Source organism: Carassius carassius, chromosome 20 (assembly GCF_963082965.1).
Source record: "Carassius carassius chromosome 20, fCarCar2.1, whole genome shotgun sequence".
In the NCBI taxonomy this organism is placed as follows: Eukaryota; Metazoa; Chordata; class Actinopteri; order Cypriniformes; family Cyprinidae; genus Carassius; species Carassius carassius.
In genome coordinates, this window is record NC_081774.1 from 30,138,160 (window position 1) to 30,160,425 (window position 22,266).

The 22,266-nt window shown below is 38.0% G+C and overlaps 3 protein-coding genes across 3 annotated transcripts; 2 read left to right on the plus strand and 1 right to left on the minus strand.

The window, feature by feature from the left end:
• The first annotated feature begins 4,215 nt into the window (after positions 1–4,215).
• Positions 4,216–7,137, plus strand: iba57 (iron-sulfur cluster assembly factor IBA57). Its single transcript, XM_059502485.1, has 3 exons — positions 4,216–4,678; positions 5,804–6,156; positions 6,598–7,137. The coding sequence occupies exons 1-3, from the start codon at positions 4,356–4,358 to the stop codon at positions 6,984–6,986; spliced, it is 1,065 nt and encodes a 354-aa protein (XP_059358468.1). The 5' UTR covers positions 4,216–4,355; the 3' UTR covers positions 6,987–7,137.
• An 877-nt stretch (positions 7,138–8,014) lies between these two features.
• jmjd4 (jumonji domain containing 4) lies at positions 8,015–10,870 on the minus strand. Its single transcript, XM_059502486.1, has 6 exons — positions 10,246–10,870; positions 9,717–9,882; positions 9,451–9,576; positions 8,795–9,062; positions 8,539–8,685; positions 8,015–8,380 (listed from the first exon to the last, which is right to left on the minus strand). The coding sequence occupies exons 1-6, from the start codon at positions 10,496–10,498 to the stop codon at positions 8,072–8,074; spliced, it is 1,269 nt and encodes a 422-aa protein (XP_059358469.1). The 5' UTR covers positions 10,499–10,870; the 3' UTR covers positions 8,015–8,071.
• A 170-nt stretch (positions 10,871–11,040) lies between these two features.
• Positions 11,041–21,914, plus strand: snap47 (synaptosome associated protein 47). The gene is made up of 6 exons (XM_059502487.1): positions 11,041–11,282; positions 11,552–12,069; positions 12,737–13,239; positions 15,403–15,518; positions 19,052–19,220; positions 21,589–21,914. Exons 2-5 carry the CDS (start codon positions 11,576–11,578, stop codon positions 19,196–19,198), a joined length of 1,260 nt encoding a protein of 419 aa, XP_059358470.1. The 5' UTR covers positions 11,041–11,282; positions 11,552–11,575; the 3' UTR covers positions 19,199–19,220; positions 21,589–21,914.
• The last annotated feature ends 352 nt before the right edge of the window (positions 21,915–22,266 follow it).

Sequence of the window (22,266 nt, forward strand, 5' to 3'; positions counted from 1 at the left end):
TCCTTCTTGGTGAGTCCTTATGCAAGCAGAGACTTTTAATGCACTTTTAACCATGCAAAACATAACAATGTTGATCCACACTTCCCAAATTGATGAATCAATGTCTTCAGAAGTAGAATGATAAAAAAATACTAATAGACTATAAAACCATTGCTTTCTAACGGTCACCCTACTGTGAACATCAGCATGTTGTGAAGCATGATGTAAGCCTGTTGTGATAATTGCGTGAGAAGTGACGACCCTCCAGGACTGAATTTGAGAGTCTGTGCAAGCAGCCTTGTGTTGATGTATTCATCTCTATTATGTAATAAAAATCTGTAATTTTTCAGCAAGTTGTTTTGGCAGCGTAGTTTCAATAAAAACAGTTTTTTTTGGACTGACAAAACTTGCAGTATGTTTTTATAGTACAAGCACCTCTTAGACATCAAAAGATAAGGGAAATTTTATTTTGTTATGAAAATTGCATGAGAAGTGGCGTCCTCTGTGCTTCTGTGTCACTTCTTGTGCAAGTTTCACATCAAGTGTTAACTTATAAACCTGCATTTGAGAGTTGGCCAGAATCTATGGTTTATAGTTCATTGTTTTCTTTCAGAAGACATTGGTTCATCTATTTGGGTCATATAGGTTTTTACAACGTGTCAACTTTGAGAGAGCTATCTACTTGCATTATATGGACTTACAGAGATAAATTATTTCTCTAAAAATCTCTGTTTGTGTTCCACAGTTGAAAGAAATCTTTGCATCTAGGACGACACAAGGGGAAGTAAATGATGAGAGCATTTTTGGGTGGGGGATGCCTTTAATTAGTCTAAAAAAAAGATTATGCAGATTTTCTTGGTTCCTTCTTTATAAAAAAAAACATGGATGTGCATATATTAATGTGCATTTATAGATTATTTTTGCATTTATGTTATATGGCACTAAAATGATGGATTGAGCCTGCAATGGTATAAGTTGTACCATTGTCTTATGAAGGCATATTTTAAAAAACGTAAGAAGGAAATTTATTTATAGTAAATGAGGACTAAGGCTTTCAAGCTTCAATAGGACTCAAAAATTGATCCATATGACTTGTGTGTTATAGTCCAAGTCTTCTAAAGCAATACAACAGTTCTGTGAATTTAGATCATTATTCACTTAAAATCTTTTTTATTACATATAAAATTAACAAAGAGTTTAAATGATTTGCCATGTTCTTGTTCCTTGTCAAAGAGGGTGGTACTGATTAAATTATGCATCAAATAAAAATACAGAAAAGCCTGACTATCCTCATAAAGATGGTCAGGTCAGAGCATCTCAATCACTGAACACATTCATCAGGAATGAGGCTCAGTAAATTCTGTGAACTCCATCACGGCTGTCAAAACAAAGGTGACTTAAAACAGCATTTCTTTGATTCTGATTGAACTTATTTTCCATGGTTTCCAAGAAAATTTTGCGTGCAATTTACCTCTGTGTGGTGTACCAACTATGAATAAATATAACTAGGTTTTGGTGTGTTGGTGGCAAATTAAGTTGAATTTTTATGATTTGATTCTTACGAAAACAAACAACAAAAAAGTGAGTATTATTTTGTAAGCATTCTTGGATAAGACTTTTGTGAAGCAAGATTTCAAAGCTGTTTTCTTTAGAATCACTATTCCAAAATGTGCCTTTGCCAATTACAACCCGAATTCCGGAAAAGTTGGGACGTTTTTTAAATTTTAATAAAATGAAAACTAAAAGACTTTCAAATCACATGAGCCAATATTTTATTCACAATAGAACATAGATAACATAGCAAATGTTTAAACTGAGAAAGTTTACAATTTTATGCACAAAATGAGCTCATTTCAATTTTGATTTCTGCTACAGGTCTCAAAATAGTTGGGACGGGGCATGTTTACCATGGTGTAGCATCTCCTTTTCTTTTCAAAACAGTCTGAAGACGTCTGGGCATTGAGGCTATGAGTTCCTGGAGTTTTGCTGTTGGAATTTGGTCCCATTCTTGCCTTATATAGATTTCCAGCTGCTGAAGAGTTTGTGGTCATCTTTGACGTATTTTTCGTTTAATGATGCGCCAAATGTTCTCTATAGGTGAAAGATCTGGACTGCAGGCAGGCCAGGTTAGCACCCGGACTCTTCTACGACGAAGCCATGCTGTTGTTTTAGCTGCAGTATGTGGTTTTGCATTGTCCTGCTGAAATAAACAAGGCCTTCCCTGAAATAGACGTTGTTTGGAGGGAAGCATATGTTGCTCTAAAACCTTTATATACCTTTCAGCATTCACAGAGCCTTCCAAAACATGCAAGCTGCCCATACCGTATGCACTTATGCACCCCCATACCATCAGAGATGCTGGCTTTTGAACTGAACGCTGATAACATGCTTGAAGGTCTCCCTCCTCTTTAGCCCGGAGGACACGGTGTCTGTGATTTCCAACAAGAATGTCAAATTTGGACTCGTCTGACCATAAAACACTATTCCACTTTGAAATAGTCCATTTTAAATGAGCCTTGGCCCACAGGACACGATGGCGCTTCTGGACCATGTTCACATATGGCTTCCTTTTTGGATAATAGAGCTTTAGTTGGCATCTGCTGATGGCACGGCGTATTGTGTTTACCGACAGTGGTTTCTGAAAGTATTCCTGGGCCCATTTAGTAATGTCATTGACACAATCATGCCGATGAGTGATGCAGTGTCGTCTGAGAGCCCAAAGACCACGGGCATCCAATAAAGGTCTCCGGCCTTGTCCCTTACGCACAGAGATTTCTCCAGTTTCTCTGAATCTTTTGATGATGTTATGCACTGTAGATGATGAGATTTGCAAAGCCTTTGCAATTTGACGTTGAGGAACATTGTTTTTAAAGTTTTCCACAATTTTTTTACGCAGTCTTTCACAGATTGGAGAGCCTCTGTCCATCTTTACTTCTGAGAGACTCTGCTTCTCTAAGACAAAGCTTTTATAGCTAATCATGTTACAGACCTGATATCAATTAACTTAATTAATCACTAGATGTTCTCCCAGCTGAATCTTTTCAAAACTGCTTGCCTTTTAGCCATTTGTTGCCCCCGTGCCAACTTTTTTGAGACCTGTAGCAGGCATTAAATTTTAAATGAGCTAATTAAGTGGATAAAAGTGTAAAATTTCTCAGTTTAAACATTTGCTACGTTGTCTATGTTCTATTGTGAATAAAATATTGGCTCATGTGATTTGAAATTCCTTTAGTTTTCATTTTATTAAAGTTTAAAAAACGTCCCAACTTTTCCGGAATTCGGGTTGTACAAATAATAACTGTAGGGTTTATTTATCAAGATTTGGATAAAAGCATCTGCTAAATGCATACATGTTAATTGTAAATTGATAACATGAATGTGGATAAGCAAATGGATATCAGATAAATCATAACACAACCTGAAGGAAAGCACTACAGACTCATCTCCCATGACTATGGTCATGGAAAAAAAATTAAACCATGCATGTCAGCAACTACTTCTAGTTATTATTTTCAGGCAGTCCATTTTCTTGATGAACTAGGTATGTATTCAGATTGAAATAAGTAAAGGTTTTGATAGCACACTATGAAAAACTCTTAATAGTATGTTGTTCTTGAATAGTTTCCATCAGGGTTTGCTGGGATAGGAGGTATACTCCAATCACTCCCAAAAAGTAGTATAGGGCAGGCTATACATTCCCACACAGACACAGAGAGGAGAAAAACTACGGATAAAGTCATCAGGGGAAAAAAACGTATGCGTAATCATACTTGAGTATTTTCACTTTTTTCCCCCCACACACCATTGGGAAGTTTAGTTTTAGGTTTACTAGAATAAGGACCAGGGAAAGGCTTACAAAACAGGGAGCTAAAACGGCGAAAAATTTGTATGAAAATGTATTAGATTTTCGAAATAATCCAATAAAATCAGTTGCGATTTGAGATGCGGAGATTCCGTTCGTTGCACGTTGTTTTAAGGACACGCCCACAAAAGGGAAATATTATGATCAGTGCCACCAAATTTCAGGAACCAAACAGTGCTATGTTATTTTAGAATAGCATAAAGTTTAGAAAGCGGTGTTTCAAAGTTTAATGGGGCGATAGAAAACACTCAAATATTAACCCTTTCCGCGAACGAGCAATGTGTCATGCATATTAATAAAATACGTATCTGATTGGACGGGCCAGGAAGGACGTACGCGATTAGAAATCAATATTCATGAGGTAAACCTTCACCATAGTAGGATTCGTATCGTTTCAAACGCACACGCAGTGCAGCATGGGAATTAAAATGGAAGGTGGGAGACAACACAACACAAACTTGTGTCGTCCTGAGGAATTGTGAGCTTTAATAGTTTCGCTGAGGAAACCAACACAATGCAGAGGGTGATTTTGTTTAGCAGTGCGTTCAGAGGCGGACTTCACGTGCGCTGTTTTCGCTGCTCGAGACATGAGAATGCGTGCTGGACTCAGCTTAGAAAACACTCTCAAGATCAACCCAGCGATAGTCGAGTACACTTTAGCTGTTACAGCTTACCGCACAGGACTCTAATCAATGTGTCCGGACAAGACACGAGCTCATTTCTTCAAGGAATAATAACCAATGACATGTTTCTCCTGGAAGAGGACGCAGTGCGCGCGATGTATGCTCACATCCTCAATGTTCAAGGCAGGACACTGTACGACATCATCCTTTACAGGTAATATACTGCATTGTTTGAATATTTCTAGCTTGTTTGAATTGTAAAGTAGATACGGAATGTCATATTAATGTGATTTTTAGGAGTTTTGTAAATAAGGTTCGTAAGATGTGGGCGTGACCTCAGCTTTATCTCTCTGTCCCGCCCTGGGCGGTTAACTTACTGATATATGATTGAGAAGTTGTTCTTCTGCTCTGTTCTTCTACGTGTCAGTAAAGCCAGCATGGTTTAGCAGGCCATGAACATCATGAGTTGATATGTAAAGCGCTTACAAATGAGAATCATATTGTTACATGTCATCAAATGCATTCACCCAAAAATGAAAACTTGCTGAAAATGTACTTGTTTTCAGGCAATCCAAGATGTGGATGAGCTTGTTTCTTCTTGGGAACAGAGTTGGAGAAATGTAGCATTGTTGAGCCGTGTTGACTAATGGTTCCTCTGCAGTGAATGGGTGCCGTCAGAATTAGTCCAAACAGCTGATAAAAACCACACCAATCTGGCTGAAATAAAGGTCCTCAAGTGGAAAAAGTCAAATTTGAACATATGTTCATTTTACTTTAGGGGTGCCTGGTAACTGTTAAATTGATAATTACAACAATTAATCATGATTATTGTCATTTGATGAATTTCAATAAGAATTATTGCACTTTCACACAAGTGCAAATCAAGACAATGTCAGCTTAAATGCATGGTTTAATGCATGGTTGATTTATTATGTTTAGCTATCATAAACTGCATATGTAAAACCAACGCTTCTCTCAAAAGTTTAACCTTCTAATATGAACAAACCAAATCATTTTATTGTTCTTTTTCTGTTAAAACAACAACAACGATGTCTTTGTGACACAGAAGTTGCACAAGTACATCTTTCAGCAGCAACAATCGCAAACGGTGGAGAGATCATTACATTTCATTACTGAGATGTATTTAGTCGCAGCAAATGGCACTAACGTCTGTGCGAAGGAACCGAAGGGAAAATATGAATTGCTAGTAAACCTCACAAATAAATAGTAACATTACATTTTGAAGTAGAAAAACATTTTTAGAGATTCTGTGCTAAACAAACAAGTTCTGCATGTTTTTCCAGGTATGTATTAATGGAGCTTTTTTTGTGTTATTCAGTTTAAAAGGGAACCCAGATGGATTTAATGGTGTGCTTCTGGAGTGTGACCAAACTGTACAGGACTCCGTTATGCAGCTTCTGAAGGTTTACAAGATACGTCGCAAAGTAAACTTCAGCTTGTGTCCCAGTCTCTCGCTGTGGGCTCTGTTACCTCCAAATAAAGCTGCAGGACTGGGGCAGTCAAAGCCTTACATTACTGCAGCAGATAAAGTGTTAGTACTGGAGCCAGACCCAAGAACTGAACTCATGGGTTGGAGGATGATCACTAGCGGTCAGAATAACCCACAGGAGCTCGTCTCTGCTTGTCGAGAGGGCAACACTAAAGAATACCACAGACATCGCTATGAAATTGGTATTAAACGACTAAAAGTCAGAAATGTTAACTTATTTAAAACACCATAAAATTGAATATGCTCGCTCATTCTTTTATATATTTTAATATGTACAAGTCAGAATAAGCATGTTGTTTGAATACTTACATAAATATTGTGTGACACTGAATTTTAACACATTTTATTCTCCTAAAACTTACCTGGACACTTCACTTACATTTAATGTGCTTTCTATGGGCACAATTAAAATCACTTTTGTAAATTTCTTTTGATGCGGATGTCTTAACGTCATTGACCCATATATACAGTACGTTCATCATAAGCAATAGTCATCATCGAAGTGCATATGGATATTGTTTGGTAATAGTAGCATTTTGTATATTTAAATAAGGTAGTATTGCAGACTCAGCACATCCTTCATGATCTGATGGTTTGTTGTGATCTTGAACTCATTTCTACAGGACTGCCTGAAGGAGTGAAAGACCTTCCTCCAGGCGAGGCTCTTCCGCTGGAGTCTAACCTTGTCTACATGCAGGGAATTAGCTTCAGAAAGGGATGCTACATCGGACAGGAGCTGACTGCCAGAACTCACCACACTGGTGTGATAAGGAAGCGCCTGATACCTGTTACCATGTCTGCTCCGGCCGAGACCCTGGACCAAGGTGCTGCTCTTGAGACTGAGAGGGGCAAGCCAGCTGGGAAACACAGGGCAGGACTGGACACGCTGGGACTGAGCCTCGTACGCTTGGCTCATGCCAAAGAGCCACTAAAACTGAAATCCTCTGATGGCGTGACGGTGACTTTAAAGGCTACTGTACCTGACTGGTGGCCAAAAAACAGTAAAGATTAATGAATCCGCAACACTAGAAAGATCAAAGGCCCACTTGAGTGAATTGTGATCGTATTTATTTAGCTAATTAAAAAAATGAAAACCATAACTTTCACACAGAAATCTGATGATGATGTTTTAGTTGACACCTTGAAATAAAATGTTTAAAAAAATGTAATTTTGTTTAAAAATAAATGGATGCCACATTTCCCCTATGTGGTATCCAGTCAAAATTATCAGTTTTTCTTTTATGCCAAAAATCTTTAGGATATTAAGTAAAGATCATGTTCCATTAAGATATTTAGTAAATTTCCAACCGTAAATATATCAAAACTTAATTTTTGTTTAGCACTATGCATTGCTAAGCACTTTTAGATAACTTTTAAGGTGATTTTCTCAATATTTAGATTTTTTTGCACTCAGATTCGCTAAATCTCACCAAATATTGTCCTATTTTAAATAACCATACATAAATGGAAAGATTATTTATTCAGATTTCAGATGATGTATACATCTCAGTATTTTTTTTTAATTGACCCTTATGGCTGGTTTTGTGGTCCACATTTAATTTGCATAAAGCAAACACATTACTGACATTTTAAACAAATAAGACATCTAAAACATTGTTTTATCATCTTTGATGTACTGGAAGAAGCATGTCAACATCTTTAATGAAAGGTTTGTGTGCTCATAATTTGTCATCAGTGTTGAGGGTAATGCATTACAAGTCACGTGAGTCACATAATCAGATTTCTTTTTCCAAGGAACTAGTAAAGTAATACATTAATTTTAAATTTACAACAAAATATCAGCATTACTTTACAGCAGCAAGTTGCCATGTTGAGAGCAATTAGGAGTGAACTTCAAAGGCACTTCCTTCAGCCTGAGGCTTATTCATTTCACTTTTGGTGTGAAAGGACCTTTACAGTTGCCAAAAATAAAACCGTTTTTTAGTAAGTAATTTTTGTGGCATAACATAATATTGTAATGCATTGCTTTTAAAAGTAACTCTCCAACACCATTTGCCATAAAAATATAATGACAGCATAAACAGCAATTAAATAACATGTTGTTTATTAGCTGATCATACACATATAGTATAGCTTTTATACAATGGTTTGAACAGCCTCTCTGATCTCCTGAAGCAGTTCCTCAGGTTTGAAGCTCAGAGCTGAAGGATCAAGTCTCTTAAAGTCTTCATTACTAAGCATGCTCTCAAATATATGCAATACTCTCTGAAGGTCAAAGGCCGCATGCTGAGGGCCTAAAGCGAACAGACTTTCAGCAAGGCCGTCTTGGCTGTTATCTGCATTTCTGGGACATGAATTTAAAAAGGACATTCGATTATTTGCTATAGTCTTAAGGAATGAGGCAAACTCCCCATAATCGATTCCTGTACACGATTTCATGATCACCTGAAAAAAAGAAGATAAATCAATTAATACACATGAATGTTAAAATGATGTATGATTTTTCAGTAGTACTGCAGCACATAGTGAGTCTTTATTAGCCACATAGGTTGGACCTTTAGGACCTGAAAAGGTGATGACTGATGTCAAAAATGAAGAGTTACCTGACAATGCTGATGCCAGCTATCCATAGTATCACGCCATTCCTCGATTTCTCTCTGGACAGAAGAAAGCTCTTCTTGCAGAAACTGCCACATGATATCCAAATTACACCCATTCAGCCAGTTATGATTGATGGAAATGGTATCCTCCTATTATTAAAAGATGCATTATTAAAACAGTTAGCAAGTTGGTCATGGAAGATGATGAGAGGACTGGACATCAAGCATATATGGACACCATTAAACAACTATTACTAACCAAATTGTAAACTTGATGATGCCATCCACTAGGTACAAAGATGATCTCCCCAGCTTCTTGAATGATCTCTAAAGGCTGACAGGCCTCTTCAAACTGTGGATACAGACCCTTGTCTTGAAGCACGGGTGCTGTTACATCATAGGCTAAGTTGCCGTGACAGTCCCGAAGGAACTCCTCCTGGCCTGGAGGGTACAGGAGCCATTTTTTACGTCCACAGATGTTGGCAGACCAACTGTAAGAGCGAAACACGTCTGCATGGAAAGGGGTCCTAGAGGCAAGAAGAAAATCACCTAATGCATGACATTCAAAGGTGTGACAAGAAGATCATATGTTCAAGTTCTGGTTTAATGTAAAACATGTATACCAAAATCTCTTAGCATTTGGTAGGTCTTCTTTTTGCTTTAGTTACAGCACTATTTAAGAATGTTCGACGGATTGGATTTCCAATGAATTTGACCTTCTGTGCAAATTACATAATGCAGAATAATAATCATTTCTTAATTTGACATCATAATGTTCCATTGCTTTTTTATGTTTCTTCAAAACCCAAAATCTCACCCAAAATTATGTGTAGAACCAATGTAGCCACACTTCAAAATATGGAAACACACTTTTACACCATTAAAACTGTATATGATTAATAAGTGACACAGTACCATGACCCCTTAGGTCCCATGTAGACAAACCGATAATCATCCACTTCAATTGTGTCCCAATATTCATTCAGCCAATCAGAGGAGAAGTAAATTGGCGTCTTGTAAGTATTATGTTCAGGAAAGTTCCTAAAATGAACATAAACAGTAAAATCATTTTACACACTTATTCTTTCTTTATTTTATGCAGTGTTTCCAAACTAGTATTGTGCATCACATTCAAAGCTATTGAACAATAACCCATCCTTCAATCTTCTGAAGAGCTGTACCTTTGCATATGCCAGTCCTTTAAGTAAAGACATCCTTTGGGTGAAGAATGCCCATTCTGAATGTACTCTCTCCAATACTGGATAAACTCCCTACAAGGCATGATCTGCTTTGGGTTGGAGTTGTATTCTTTTGCACTACAGTTTGCAACAGGAACAGGAGTCTCATCTGCATAATAAAATGAGGCCATTTGTGGATGTAACACATTGAGTACACATTTATACATTTATCAGCAACTGGTCAATTTTCCAAAAATTGGTATTCAACAATACACAGCAAAATGATCTTACAAACTTAAAATTTATTCAATTAGATTTTAATCTAGCAATGTGAGATACATGTTTCAAATCACCCTTAGATAAGCTGAAAGGAAATGTTCTGTAATATGCTGTTTTCACATATTTCCTCAATCGAAATTTTATTGATGAAGCAGGACGTGTTTAAAACTATTACTAAAGATATATTGCATGACACAATGATGCAAGAATTATATATATATTTTTTTTAAAAAAAGAGCCATTCTTTGCTCACCAAATTCCTGCAGAAGTCTTTGGAAGTTAGGTTTGCCATCAGCCGTGACCCACTTTTTTCTGCAGTTCCAGTCTTCAGTGAATTTTTTGGAAAACATGCAGGGCTGGTTCGGGATCAAGTAGTTCTTGAAGAATTTGGAGTAGGCTATTTCTCTCTCTATGTACTGAATAAAATGAGAGGAGCAGTGCTGTTGATGGATCTGCCTGGGCATTTTGACCAAACTGCTGCAGTTATGAAAGGTTTCCCTATCCATGACATAACACGAAGTTTCCGCAGGTTATTTCATGCTTGATGTAATGATATTCAAAATAAAACTCAATACTGCTGACTTAATAGCACTGCAGAACACATTTTCTCAACCTCATGCTTCTCTGATGACAACGTTGCGTGGTTATTTTTAGGCTGTAGAAGCGCAACTAATGTATCGACGGTTTAACGTCACGCGTACGTGTAATTAATTTATCGATGATATGCGATTATCTTTTTCTGTATGCTTCTAAATCGTAAATAATTGTTTTTTTCTGCGTATGGCTTGGATCGTGTCTGCCCAGTTTCCCACCGGAAAAGAAACGTGTGAACACCAGCCCAATGATTTGCTTTTCTTCGTGCGTATAAAATTATCTATATAATACAAAAAAGCAAGTTACTTGAATACCATACAAAATACCTGTGAATGAATCTTAGTCGACGCCCCTGATTAGCCATCACCACCACATCATACAAATGTGTGACGTTGAGCGGAACGTTTAATTACGTTTTTGTGCACGTCGGACTGTAAACATGAGCGCGCTAAAACAATCACCGCTGCGTTCAGCTGTGTTTACATCGCTACGACGCGACAGGGAAACAGAGTTTGATATCTCGTTTTCACGTTTCTTTATTTAGGGCGTTGTATTAAACGTTAACGGCAAACACTGATGCGGAACAGTAAATGTCTCGCAACTGACAACGATGCGTATAGATGTTATCGCTTTAATGCGTGAAATCCGTCACACGCTGCTTTAGCTGTCACTTTAAAGTCAACATAATCCTAAAAGGTAAGACATAAATGATCTCCATGGTGTTTGTTTTGTGTAGATCACGTAATGCCAACCACACCTGTATCTACTGCTCCTGTGCATACATAACCATGAGAAAAAAAAGCATCGTGAGCTTCAGTTGTAGGATCACCTTAGATTTACAATGCTTTTGGGAAACCATGCCCAGGTGTTGTTGAGAAAATAAGCATGTTGAAAATAAGCATGTCAGTAAAAGTGACAGATGATGACTGCTTACTAATTTTCTATATACACCACTCACTTGGCAGGTGGGCTTCCTAAATCATAAAAAGATGAGCCAGGAGGCATCCATCCATAGCTGGCCCGGCTCTTATTACATCAACAGCGAGAAACGCTGGGCCAGCGGCACCCTCTTCTTATCTCGCACCACCCTTCGCTTCAACTCCGAGCCGAATCAGGAGAATCTGATCAGCCTGAGGCTCTCCCGCATCATGGAGATCAAGATGGAGTCGTCCAGCTTCATTTTCAGTGCTCTTACTGTGTTGGAGCAGGGAAACATCAAGCACTGGTTTGGCTCTCTCAAGCCTTGCCGTACTGTGGTTTACCACGTGCTAGAGCACTTCTGGAGGGAGCGGCTGCTGTCACCCACAGAGCCCCGTGGAGCTGAGGCTCCTCTCAGTAAGGGCCAGGAGCTGATCAGCCTGATATCTGGAGCCCAGCGGAGACTGGAGGACACTGGGAAAGTCCTGAACCACCAGGGAGAGCAGTTTGACAACATGATGCAGGGCCTAGACAAGATCGAGTCAGACCTGAGCATAGCAGATAAGTAGGTTTTGCTCAGATGCATAACTTGTACTAGAGACATGAATGATACATTAAGGTCTTTCACGGCTTATTGTGCTTCTAATAACTCATTTTAATGTTAAGCATCCCACTTTTTTATTTTCTCATTCATCAATGTTTCTTTATCGCTCTAATGCAGTGGTCTCAAACTCAATTTCTAGAAGGCCACGGCTCTGCAGAGTTTAGCTCCGACCATCTCCAAATCACACCTGCTTGGGAGTTTCTAGTAATCCTGAAGAGCTTGATTATCTGGATCAGGTGTGTTTGATCAGGGTTGGAGCTAAACTGTGCAGAGCTGTGGCTCTCTAGGAACTGAGTTTGAGATCAATGCTCTAATCTGTTAATAAACTAAAAAAGTCCATCTAGCTGGAAGCTGTGAAGATATTTTTACATATGGAAATAATCGGGAACGGTTTGTTATTGGTTCATTACATTTATGTATTTTAGTTTCTTGATACTGCAGTCTTTCTTTACAGTGATAATTTAGTAGTTTCATAGTTTGTTGCATTCCTCATGTGTAAGACATTTGGTTAATGTTAAATGGGAGCTCAAGAACATCCACTGTCACCAAACACTACAGTCACATGTTGTTTTATAATATTAATGATGACTTTATTAAATGATGATTTTTTTTTTTCTCTTTCGTACAGACTTCTCTCTGAGCTTGAGTGTCCTTCTTGGTGGCCTTTTGGCAAGCTGCCATGGAAGAGCCACCAGCAGGCCAAGTCTGAGGCAGCAGCCAAAGCAGCCTGCGCTAAAGGTCCGGCCAAGGGCCAAAAAGTCATAACCAGCATTCCAGCTATTGTCTCCCATGTTGGAAGCTCTGGAACCATGATACCAGGTAGCCTTGTAGTGTTGGTCTCCTATCTGGAGCTTCGAGATGCAAATGGACAGCTCCTTCATTGCTTTGAGAAGGAAGAGGTTGATGATGTATATGTGCACAGCCCCTACGAGATCAGTGTTCGGCAACGCTTCATCGGGAAACCTGACATCTGTTTCCGAATTCTCTCTGCCAGGATGATTGAAGCTTTATCTTTACTGGAGATGCAGTATAAGAAGAAAGTTGAGATCACACGTGACTATGCAGCATTTCAGGCAACTTTGGCCAATACACCAGGAAGCCCAGAAGGTGGAGGAAACACTTGGAGTGCAGGTACACTTATTTAGACAGACATACCTTGGGACATATGACTTAAAATAATCACTCTCTGCAAAGTCCTCAAGTACACCAAAATGTATACTTTTATTAGTCAAGGATGCATTGATTAAACTGATCAAATATATATATAAAAAAATATGACATTTTTTAATTCTAATGTTGCATTCTTCAAGCTTTCAAATAATGATCTTTCATTTGCAGATTACCAGAAAATCTTTGATTCTTTGCACTTGTTTTTTTTTTTTGCCATTTGCAAGAAATGCAAGTGGGTCATTCCATCTCAACCCATCCAAATGCACTCCCAAAAGTTTGCATGATATCCTTAGCAGCATGAAAAATAGGACTTGCAAAATTATGAATGGATTATGGATCAAAAAAGAACAACATTTCCAAGCATTTCCTTCATAATAAATTAAGCCAACATCACCGTTCAGCCGCAGCACAAGTGGAAATTTTGAGTTAAAACTCCCATTAAAAAAAAAGTCTGTGTGCAGAGCTCAAGCTGAGAAAGCTGTGGCACATTGAGAATATTCTGACTAACTTGAACACCTCTGACTGACCATTGTGTTCTCGCAGTCGACAAACGTTTGTGACTGTGATTGGCTACACTGTTTAAAGTCTGAAAAACGTTGTAAATAGAAACTTTTCACACTTTTCACATAGCATTCATAAATCCACACAAGAGCAGCTGCCAATCATCTTGGATTGATTGGGTTTTTAAATGGGGTTTTATTCTAAGGGAGGTATAAAGTAAACAGCTCTAGCCTTTTTATGCCCTTTTTGAAGTGTTTATGGATTTTCTTGTAGGTATAAAAACTATCCTTCCATGCAATAAAAATAGCTCTATTTTTGCTTTCTTCCAGCAGTGCTCCAATTTCTGGGGTGCATGTATACACTCTTTATACCAGTGCTTGAGACTATTCTTCTTAAAGCACAAAGGACAACTTGGTCTAATGTGCTAGAAAAGAGAGAGTCTGTAGTTTCTATTGCAGCACCTTCTAAGTTATATCTTACGCCGAGGAGATAAAGCAGACAAATCAGAAAGTTTCATAAATTAAGTGTTTGACCCCCAATAAATGCATGTAATTGCCAATCCCTATATATATATATATATATATATATATATATATATATATACTGAAAAAATACTGTAAATAGTAGCATCACCTCTCCTTGTGCCCTTCAGGTAATGTAATTGTCTGGTTTTAGCCAGGTTTCTGTCAAACAGAGCACATCAAGCTTATGATCTGTGATTATTTTGTGTACCAAAAGTGCTTTTGTAGAAAGGGATCTAATATTCAGCAAGCCAGCTTTTATCAGTTGTTTTCTGCATTATATTTATTCTTGTTCATCAGACATTCCCCTTAAATATACTAAATATCAGCTGTTTGCAAAGTGACCCACAGAGACTTTATACACACAGCAGCTAAATTCAGTTATTGATTCACCTTTTAGTGCCCAGTATGTGTACATACATAGTGTACAGTATGTGACCATAGTGACATTTACAAATAAAAAACCAAAAAAAACAAAACATCTTGGACATGGATTTTGAAATCTATGAAATAAAATAAAACTGCAGATATCGTGTTACAGGTATATAGTTGAGTTACAGGCATGCAAACTTTAGCAAAAAATTAAATAAAATACAGTTATGCTGCCATCTTTAATTTTTTACCCCATGTAATTTGGCTCAAAATTTCAGGTGACATTTTTTTATTTTAACCCCCATCTACAAAACAAATTTCTCTGTAAACAATTCAGTATTTAACACTTTGACTTTCATCACTATTTATGTTTGTCTTTCTTCATGTATATTTCATAAAAAAATGTAAATACATATGTATGTGTGTATTTATATATACATAATGAATATAATCATTTGACAGCACTACACATGATAAATATAATTTGAAATGACCGGTTCATAAACCAAACAAAGTTTAATCCTTGACATTTTAAAGTTGTGTTTTATTTTGACAATGGATTGGCCATGAAGTATTTCTACCACATGGTGGCAGTCACGCTCCAACATCTACTTCAGGTCATTAAAAGAGAGAGATCCCACTGTACACTTAGAAGTTAATGTTTACAAACATTTAATTCTAATCTTATCAACATCTGAAGGAAATATGACTTGGTTCTGTGTGTCTTCAGGTCATGGGCAGGATGTGGAGGTGCCAGTGGAGGTGTCTGCTGGTGAACTCGCACAGCTGCAACTTCAAGTGCTTCAGCCCACTGTAACTGAAGCAGAGGCACAGGAGCTAAGACAGGTTTGAAATCAGTTGGTTTTAATTTTACACATACTTAATTTTTAACAATAGATAAATATTTTAGAAGGATACGGCCTCAAGGGGGCAGAAATGTTGCATTCACGTGATCAGTTAAATACTGATCTTGGTAACCCTTTATTGTTGGACGCTTTTGGCCATTTAACAAATGACTCCCAAATTAAAGTGGTCATCGGATGCTCATTTTCCATAAGTTGATATAATTCTTTAGGGTCTTAATTAAATGTCTAAAACATACTTTGGTTTTCAGTGGTAGTGTAAAACAACACTCTTTTCACCTTGCCAAGAACAGCTCTGTTCACAGCAACCCATTTTGGTGCATGTTTCTTTAAATGCTAATTGGCTCTGCTCACCCCGCCCCTTTTTTCCATTGTGTGAGGAGCTGTTCTCTGAGACTGTAGGCGTTTCTCAATGTCAAGGAAGGATCCTCGGAAGCCAGAATTTCGAGGATGCTAACTGTTCCAATGTCGAGGATCCTCGGAATTTCAACCAAGGACTGAATCCTTCGTTCGAAAAATATCCCATACACAGGAAAGGATGCATATGTATAGCCTTCGTGCTCTTCGCGCTCTCAAATCACCCACAAACCTATGCGCGCAGCTTTGCTATCTTGTTCAAAAATTCAAAAATGTCGAACGTTATCGGAGTCGGAGCGTTAGCGGTTTTTATTTACGCTACCAAACATTTGTTATAACTGTAGTAAATATAAGTAAAGTTTAATGTTTAAATGCCAGTACAAATTACTACCATACCATACTGACCTTTTCACTGAAGTAATGACGCAATTACGTGCATTTGCTAGCCTGTTCCATTTACGTGTTCTCCGAATGCTAAAGAGGAGTCTCTGCCTCTGAAGGAAGTGACTTGGAAGGACCAGTCCTGCCAAGGAAGTATCCTTAACATTGAGAAACGCCTTGTAACTGTAATCTGTTAACTGTAGCCACAGAACTTGCTAACATAAAACTCTTTATACTCACTTCTTCTATAGGTGAGGCTAGATCACGAATGATTTACGCGAACATAAACGCATTTAGGTAGATCAGAGGACGCATTCCTTTCAAAAATAAATGTGATCCACTGCGTCTTCAGCGGCTCAGATGTTGGGAGTAAATGACTATGTTCATTATTACAGCCAATAAAACAACACCTCAATCTCTGAGAAGAGTCTACAACCGCTTTGGCGTGAAAATAATGACAGACTGATGACTGCTCACTCAGGGCGAGTCTAAGGTAAAACAGAAGTGTCAGTCAACAGTCGTGGGAAGGGCTTGTGCAGAACCGTCTGATCTGAAAAAGTTATCATTATTATTGGGGATTAAGAAAAAAAAGCACTGGGTGGATTTTTATCATTACAGGGTGGTTGTGTACACACACTGCCAACACACATTTATGCTCATACAACATCTAAAAGTGAAATTTGCTTCTGATGACCCCCCCCCCCCCCCCCCCCTTTTTTTAACAGTCTTGATAACTGCAACTTGTGTTTGGCTGCATCCACACCTTTAGGTCTCAATATTCAGTTAAGGTCATCTTGTTCAAAAGTTTACACTCCTGGCTCTGTGTTGTGTGTTTCCTTGTTGAGCATTCCTCAATTGTCTTAAATGAAGGAACTCATAATCATATACCCAGTCATATATCCTGGTAAAAGCAAAGAATGTGAATGGCATGGACATTTTTTCTGAGGAACAGTGGGCAGTTTAACTGCTTAGGACAACTATCACAGAACCTAAAGACAGTCATCGGTCATCCAGGAATGGACAACTGGAATCAAACACTTAAGATTTAACTTGTTCGTAAACTTTTGAACTGGAAGTCATGTTGAATGTAAATTAGAATAGAAATTGATTGTTTAAAGTGTATTATTATTCAGTGTCGCTTGGCCTTGCAAACCTCTCCACCAAACTTTAACTTTTTCAGTATTGCTAGGCAGCTGCCAGAGATTTACTCTGCTGTTCATAAGGTGGGCTGGAGGTTAGAGCATTACTAAGTGGTTGCAAAAAGGCCCATAAGAGTCTATTCTATGATATTCTGGTCCCTCAATGCCTCAGTTTCCTCCTTTGTGTCTATGGGATTGGTTTAGATTTTCAGGCATTTTCGATTGATTAGAAAAGTAACAGTACACCTCTCTTCAACAACCTGCACAATTTTAGGTATAATTTATGTCCGTAGTTGTAATGGGTTGGGACAAGTTACATTTAACAGGCTTAGGGCTTGTTCAAATCAGAATTAAAAAATAAATAAAAATACACAAAAACAGAGCAAACATACTTAAACTACATTGTGACGTGTCTGTGGCTTGTGTTTTTTGTGCGTCAGGAGTGGGCTGCTGACTCTAGGCATTCCCCCACCGCACAAAGATATAAGGTCTCAGTGCCATCATCGTCAGACGGCCACAGTGCTAGCTGTAAAACCCTTTCAGTGCTCAGCCGAGGTGCTGCATGGTAGGCAGCAACCAGACATAAACACTGACGCAAAAACAGTCAAGCGTTTTTCATTGAGTGCATTATAATGGGGATGTGCGGAATGGTGCTCTTCGTGTTGAACCATTTCAAAACACAATATTATTGCTATGACCAGAGATAATTGATGGTTGGTCAACCATCACAGATATCACTTTTCAGGATGGTTTTGGGGTTGAGAAACACTAAAAACAAACATGTTAAAATGTCATGAGGAGATGGAAAATAAGTTTTAAAGGAGTAAGGCAGGGCAGCTTGTCTTATAGAAAACTGTAATGCATAGACTCAGCACAGACTGTTTATAATAATGGTAAATAAAAAAGTACTGTAACCTGTCACTCTCCACAATAGGAAGGAAAACATTGTCAGTCTCATGATGCCCATACTGAAGACATTTTAACTTTTTATTGTTATAAAAACTGTTAATATTCTATAGGCATCTTCTGCATATTTTTACCTTTTCCAAAAGAGACTGTATGATTTTGAGATCCATCGTTTCACACTGAGGACAACTGAGGGACTCTTATGCTACTATAACAGAAGGTTCATATATTTTATATTTTTCATATTTTGCCTTCTTTCTTTTCTTTTCTTTTTTTCATTTAGTACTGCCCTTCAGAGGCTACAGAAGATAGTTTCATGTTTCTCAGAAGACAAAATAAGTTACATTTAAAATTATATATTTTGTCTAAGAATAGCGAATAGCAAAATAGAATCGGTTTATTGTCACTTATCACATGTACACATTAAAATCCATATTGGGTGATCTGATCAGAAAATGGACAGCAATAAATGCAAGTGTAGACGTCTGGATGATCTCATCATTCAAACCACTGAGGTAGTTGGAAATATATGTGAATGCATCGCCATTATATCGCCTTGATGTCTGCTGAACACCAGCATCTAGACTGCAGACTGATCTGTCAGTCAATCACTGTACCAAAGCAATTAGTAAAAAAATTTAAAGTCAACCCCCAATATCCTTATATCTATATTTTGGACTCCAATTTCAAAAATTCATTATGCACATGATTATCTTGTGCTGTGTTTGTGTAGATGCTCCAGCAGCTGAAGAATCTAGCCCTGGAGGCTGAGACAGAGCTGGAGCGTCAAGACGAGGCTCTGGATGAATTGAGCTGTTCTGCTGACCGCTCAACCATGAACATTAACAGACACACTCGCCGCATGAGGAAACTACTTTGAACTTAATGTCACCAGATTAATGGTAAGATATGCACAGGTATATACAGGGGTGTGTTTCTCAATAGAGCACTCTTTATACTTGAAAAATTCATTTGATCTTTATGAGTAAGGTTTGGCTATTTAGAAAGCTGTAGAGCTGAATGCACAAATTTGGTTGAGGACGGATGTCTGATCATGTTAACATACAATAGCAATAGCATTCTCATAAAAGTTAAGTGTCAGATAGGAGCCAGGTAGTTTTGAATGCTCACATTTGTATTTGGGAATTTTTGAATAGCACATGTATTTGTGAATAACACCATTGGTTATGCAACTGCATGTTCATAGTCAAATAAGCTTCTTGGACATAAAGGCCATCAGATCTTTACATTAGGCTTTATCATAAGTCTAAAAGATGCCTAATAGATGCCTTTTATTGGTGGTCATTAATTAATCGACACTATTAGCAAGAACTACAGTATTGAGAGTGCAAATGGACCCCACATTAGCAATTAATAGAAAAGCCAATAAAATAAGTTTCTCTCATTAGTCCCTCATTGTTCACTCCTTTGTCTTGTTATCCTGTTGGGTCTATGTGTATTTATACCCTCATGTTTTTGGTGTTCATTGTATGGTCTTATCCTTCCATGTTTAAGGTTACTTGGTTCTGTTCCTTGGTCTGTTTTTTGTTTTTTATCTTCGTTATTATTCTTTATTAAACTTATATGCATTTTAGCTGCTTCGTAAAATTCCAGTTGAACCAGTGATGTCACTTCGACTGTTTTACTGATGTCCTTACTACATTTCAACTTGGCCTTAAGACTCAGCTTCTCACCTTACACTTCCTCTGGTCCCAAAGCTCTCCAAAGTGTGGAAGTCTCTGCAATGTTTGTGCTTCCAAGTCTGGTGGTCTCTATATTCGCAAGTCCGATGATCCCGGAGGCCTCAAGTCTGGTAGTCCCTCCACTGTCAGCTGTACTTCCTGTAATGACTACAGCATCCCCTAAGCTGTCTTTGCTTGGTTACAGGCACAGAGTCTGTCTCTGAACTCTTAGTGCCCCCTGTTGGCTCTGTAAACTCTCAGGGCTACCCTCGCACTCTGTGCTCACGGCCATGTCCGTAGAGACTGTCCTTGAACTCTCTGTGCTCTCTGACAGCTCTGCTACAGCCATGGAAGCCAATCTTACAATCCCTATGATCCTTGTTTAATTTCCACCATGGCTCCTAGATCCCCAATGGTCTTCTGGCTCTGCTATGGTGCCCTGTTGAACCGGCTTTGCTATGAAAGTCCTTGTCTCAGCCGTAATGTTCCCTTGCTCTGCCATGGCTTCCCAATCTTTGTCTTCCCAAAATGACGCTAGAGGTTTCTGACCAAGCGTCAATATGTGACAATTTGGGAGTGAGAATGTGTTGAGTCTGCTAGCCTTGCCTTGGCTTCCTGCTCTCCCAGCCCCATTAGGGTCTTCACCTTCTCCGTCTCTGTCATGGTCTCCAGCTCTGTCCTGATAGTTCCATGATCTCGTGGGATACTCGGCTCCACCCTGATGGTCATCTATTCTGGCACCACCCTGGTGCTGTCCATCTCCACTGACTCCATCTCGGTCTCTGGCTCCATGCTGGTTCCCTGCTCTGCTTTTGTCTCCAGGCCCCTTTTTGCCGTCTCCACTTCTTCTACTCCATTCTTATGTTTTGTTTATCATAGTTTTTAATATTTATTAAAATTCATCTGCACTTAGATCCTCTCTTTGTCACGTCTAAGTCCCTAAGCGCTACAATGACACTTATTTTCTAAAACTGTAAGTTTTTCTCTAACCAGCAGATGACATTATTCTGCCCTTAATATTTTCAATATCCCAAAATAACTCCTAATAACCTTTTTTTTTTTTTTTTTTTTTTTTGTGTTAGATAGGCCAGTGTAGTAAGCGACAGGAAGCAAAGTGGTGGTGGGGGTGGGGGGGGGGGCATGATCGGGAAAAGTCCACAATCTGGGATTCGAACTCGGGATGCCCACAGTGTAACAGTGTAAATTTAGATCATTGTTAAAGTTTTTTAAAATGTAATATTTCATATGCAAACTAATGTTGTAGTTAGGTAAAAAAAAAAAAAAAAAGATACCACAGAACCCCCCCAAACATTGCATAAACATGTAGTTGAGAAGCAAAATAAAAGTGATATTGTTTGTATTATTAAAAATGCAATAATACAATGTAATAATTGCCTAGTTAACTTTCACTTGCTGCTGTTTTCCATGATGTCTGACAGCGTCTGATCATTGGATCAAGTTAAAACCTTATCTACAGGAAAATACTAATGTTTTTGTTATTTTTTTTTTTGCTGTAGAGTTTTGATTCATTATAATGTGATTGAGCTCTATTGAGGATCATAGAAAATGTGTTTTCTTTTTTTTTCAGGTCCACATAGATCTGCAACCAGTGTCATTTTGCATGGCTTAGCAACTTCACCCCACTGGAAAGAAACAAATGAGTGAACTACGGCAGAATTTAAACGCTGTAATCAATTTACGGTTGTTGTGTAAATTTCAAAATTTCACAAGCTTTTGTACATTATCACCCCTATAACAGTAATGCACTAGAATCCTGCTTTGTCATTGTTTCATGTGTGGTGATTTTTTTTTTTTTTATTACTTTGTTGATAAGCATAAATTGATAATGCTATATTTATTTACTGTGTTTTTTTGTGATCAAGTGTAAAATAAACTCAGACCTCTTTATTGTCACTATTTGTTGTCTCTCTTCTGTGAGGGTTTTGATTTGTCGATATTCAATTTACAGTAAAACAATACAAAAATTATTTTAAAGCAAATTCAAAGTAATAAACAGAAACATAGCAGTGTTAAAGTTGCTTCTGTAATTCTCCAGAAGACAATTATGCCATTATACAATAAATTAGTTTGATGGAGGTGAACTGTGTTAATGTTGCAGAGTTCATCAAATATGAAACAAAATCAATTTAGCTATAAAGCATATCTGCCAACAATAGTGCCATTATTTATCTCAATTTGGTTCAACGTTGATTCATTTTACATGACCACAATGTACAGAAAAATTACATTTCTTTTTTTGCACTTT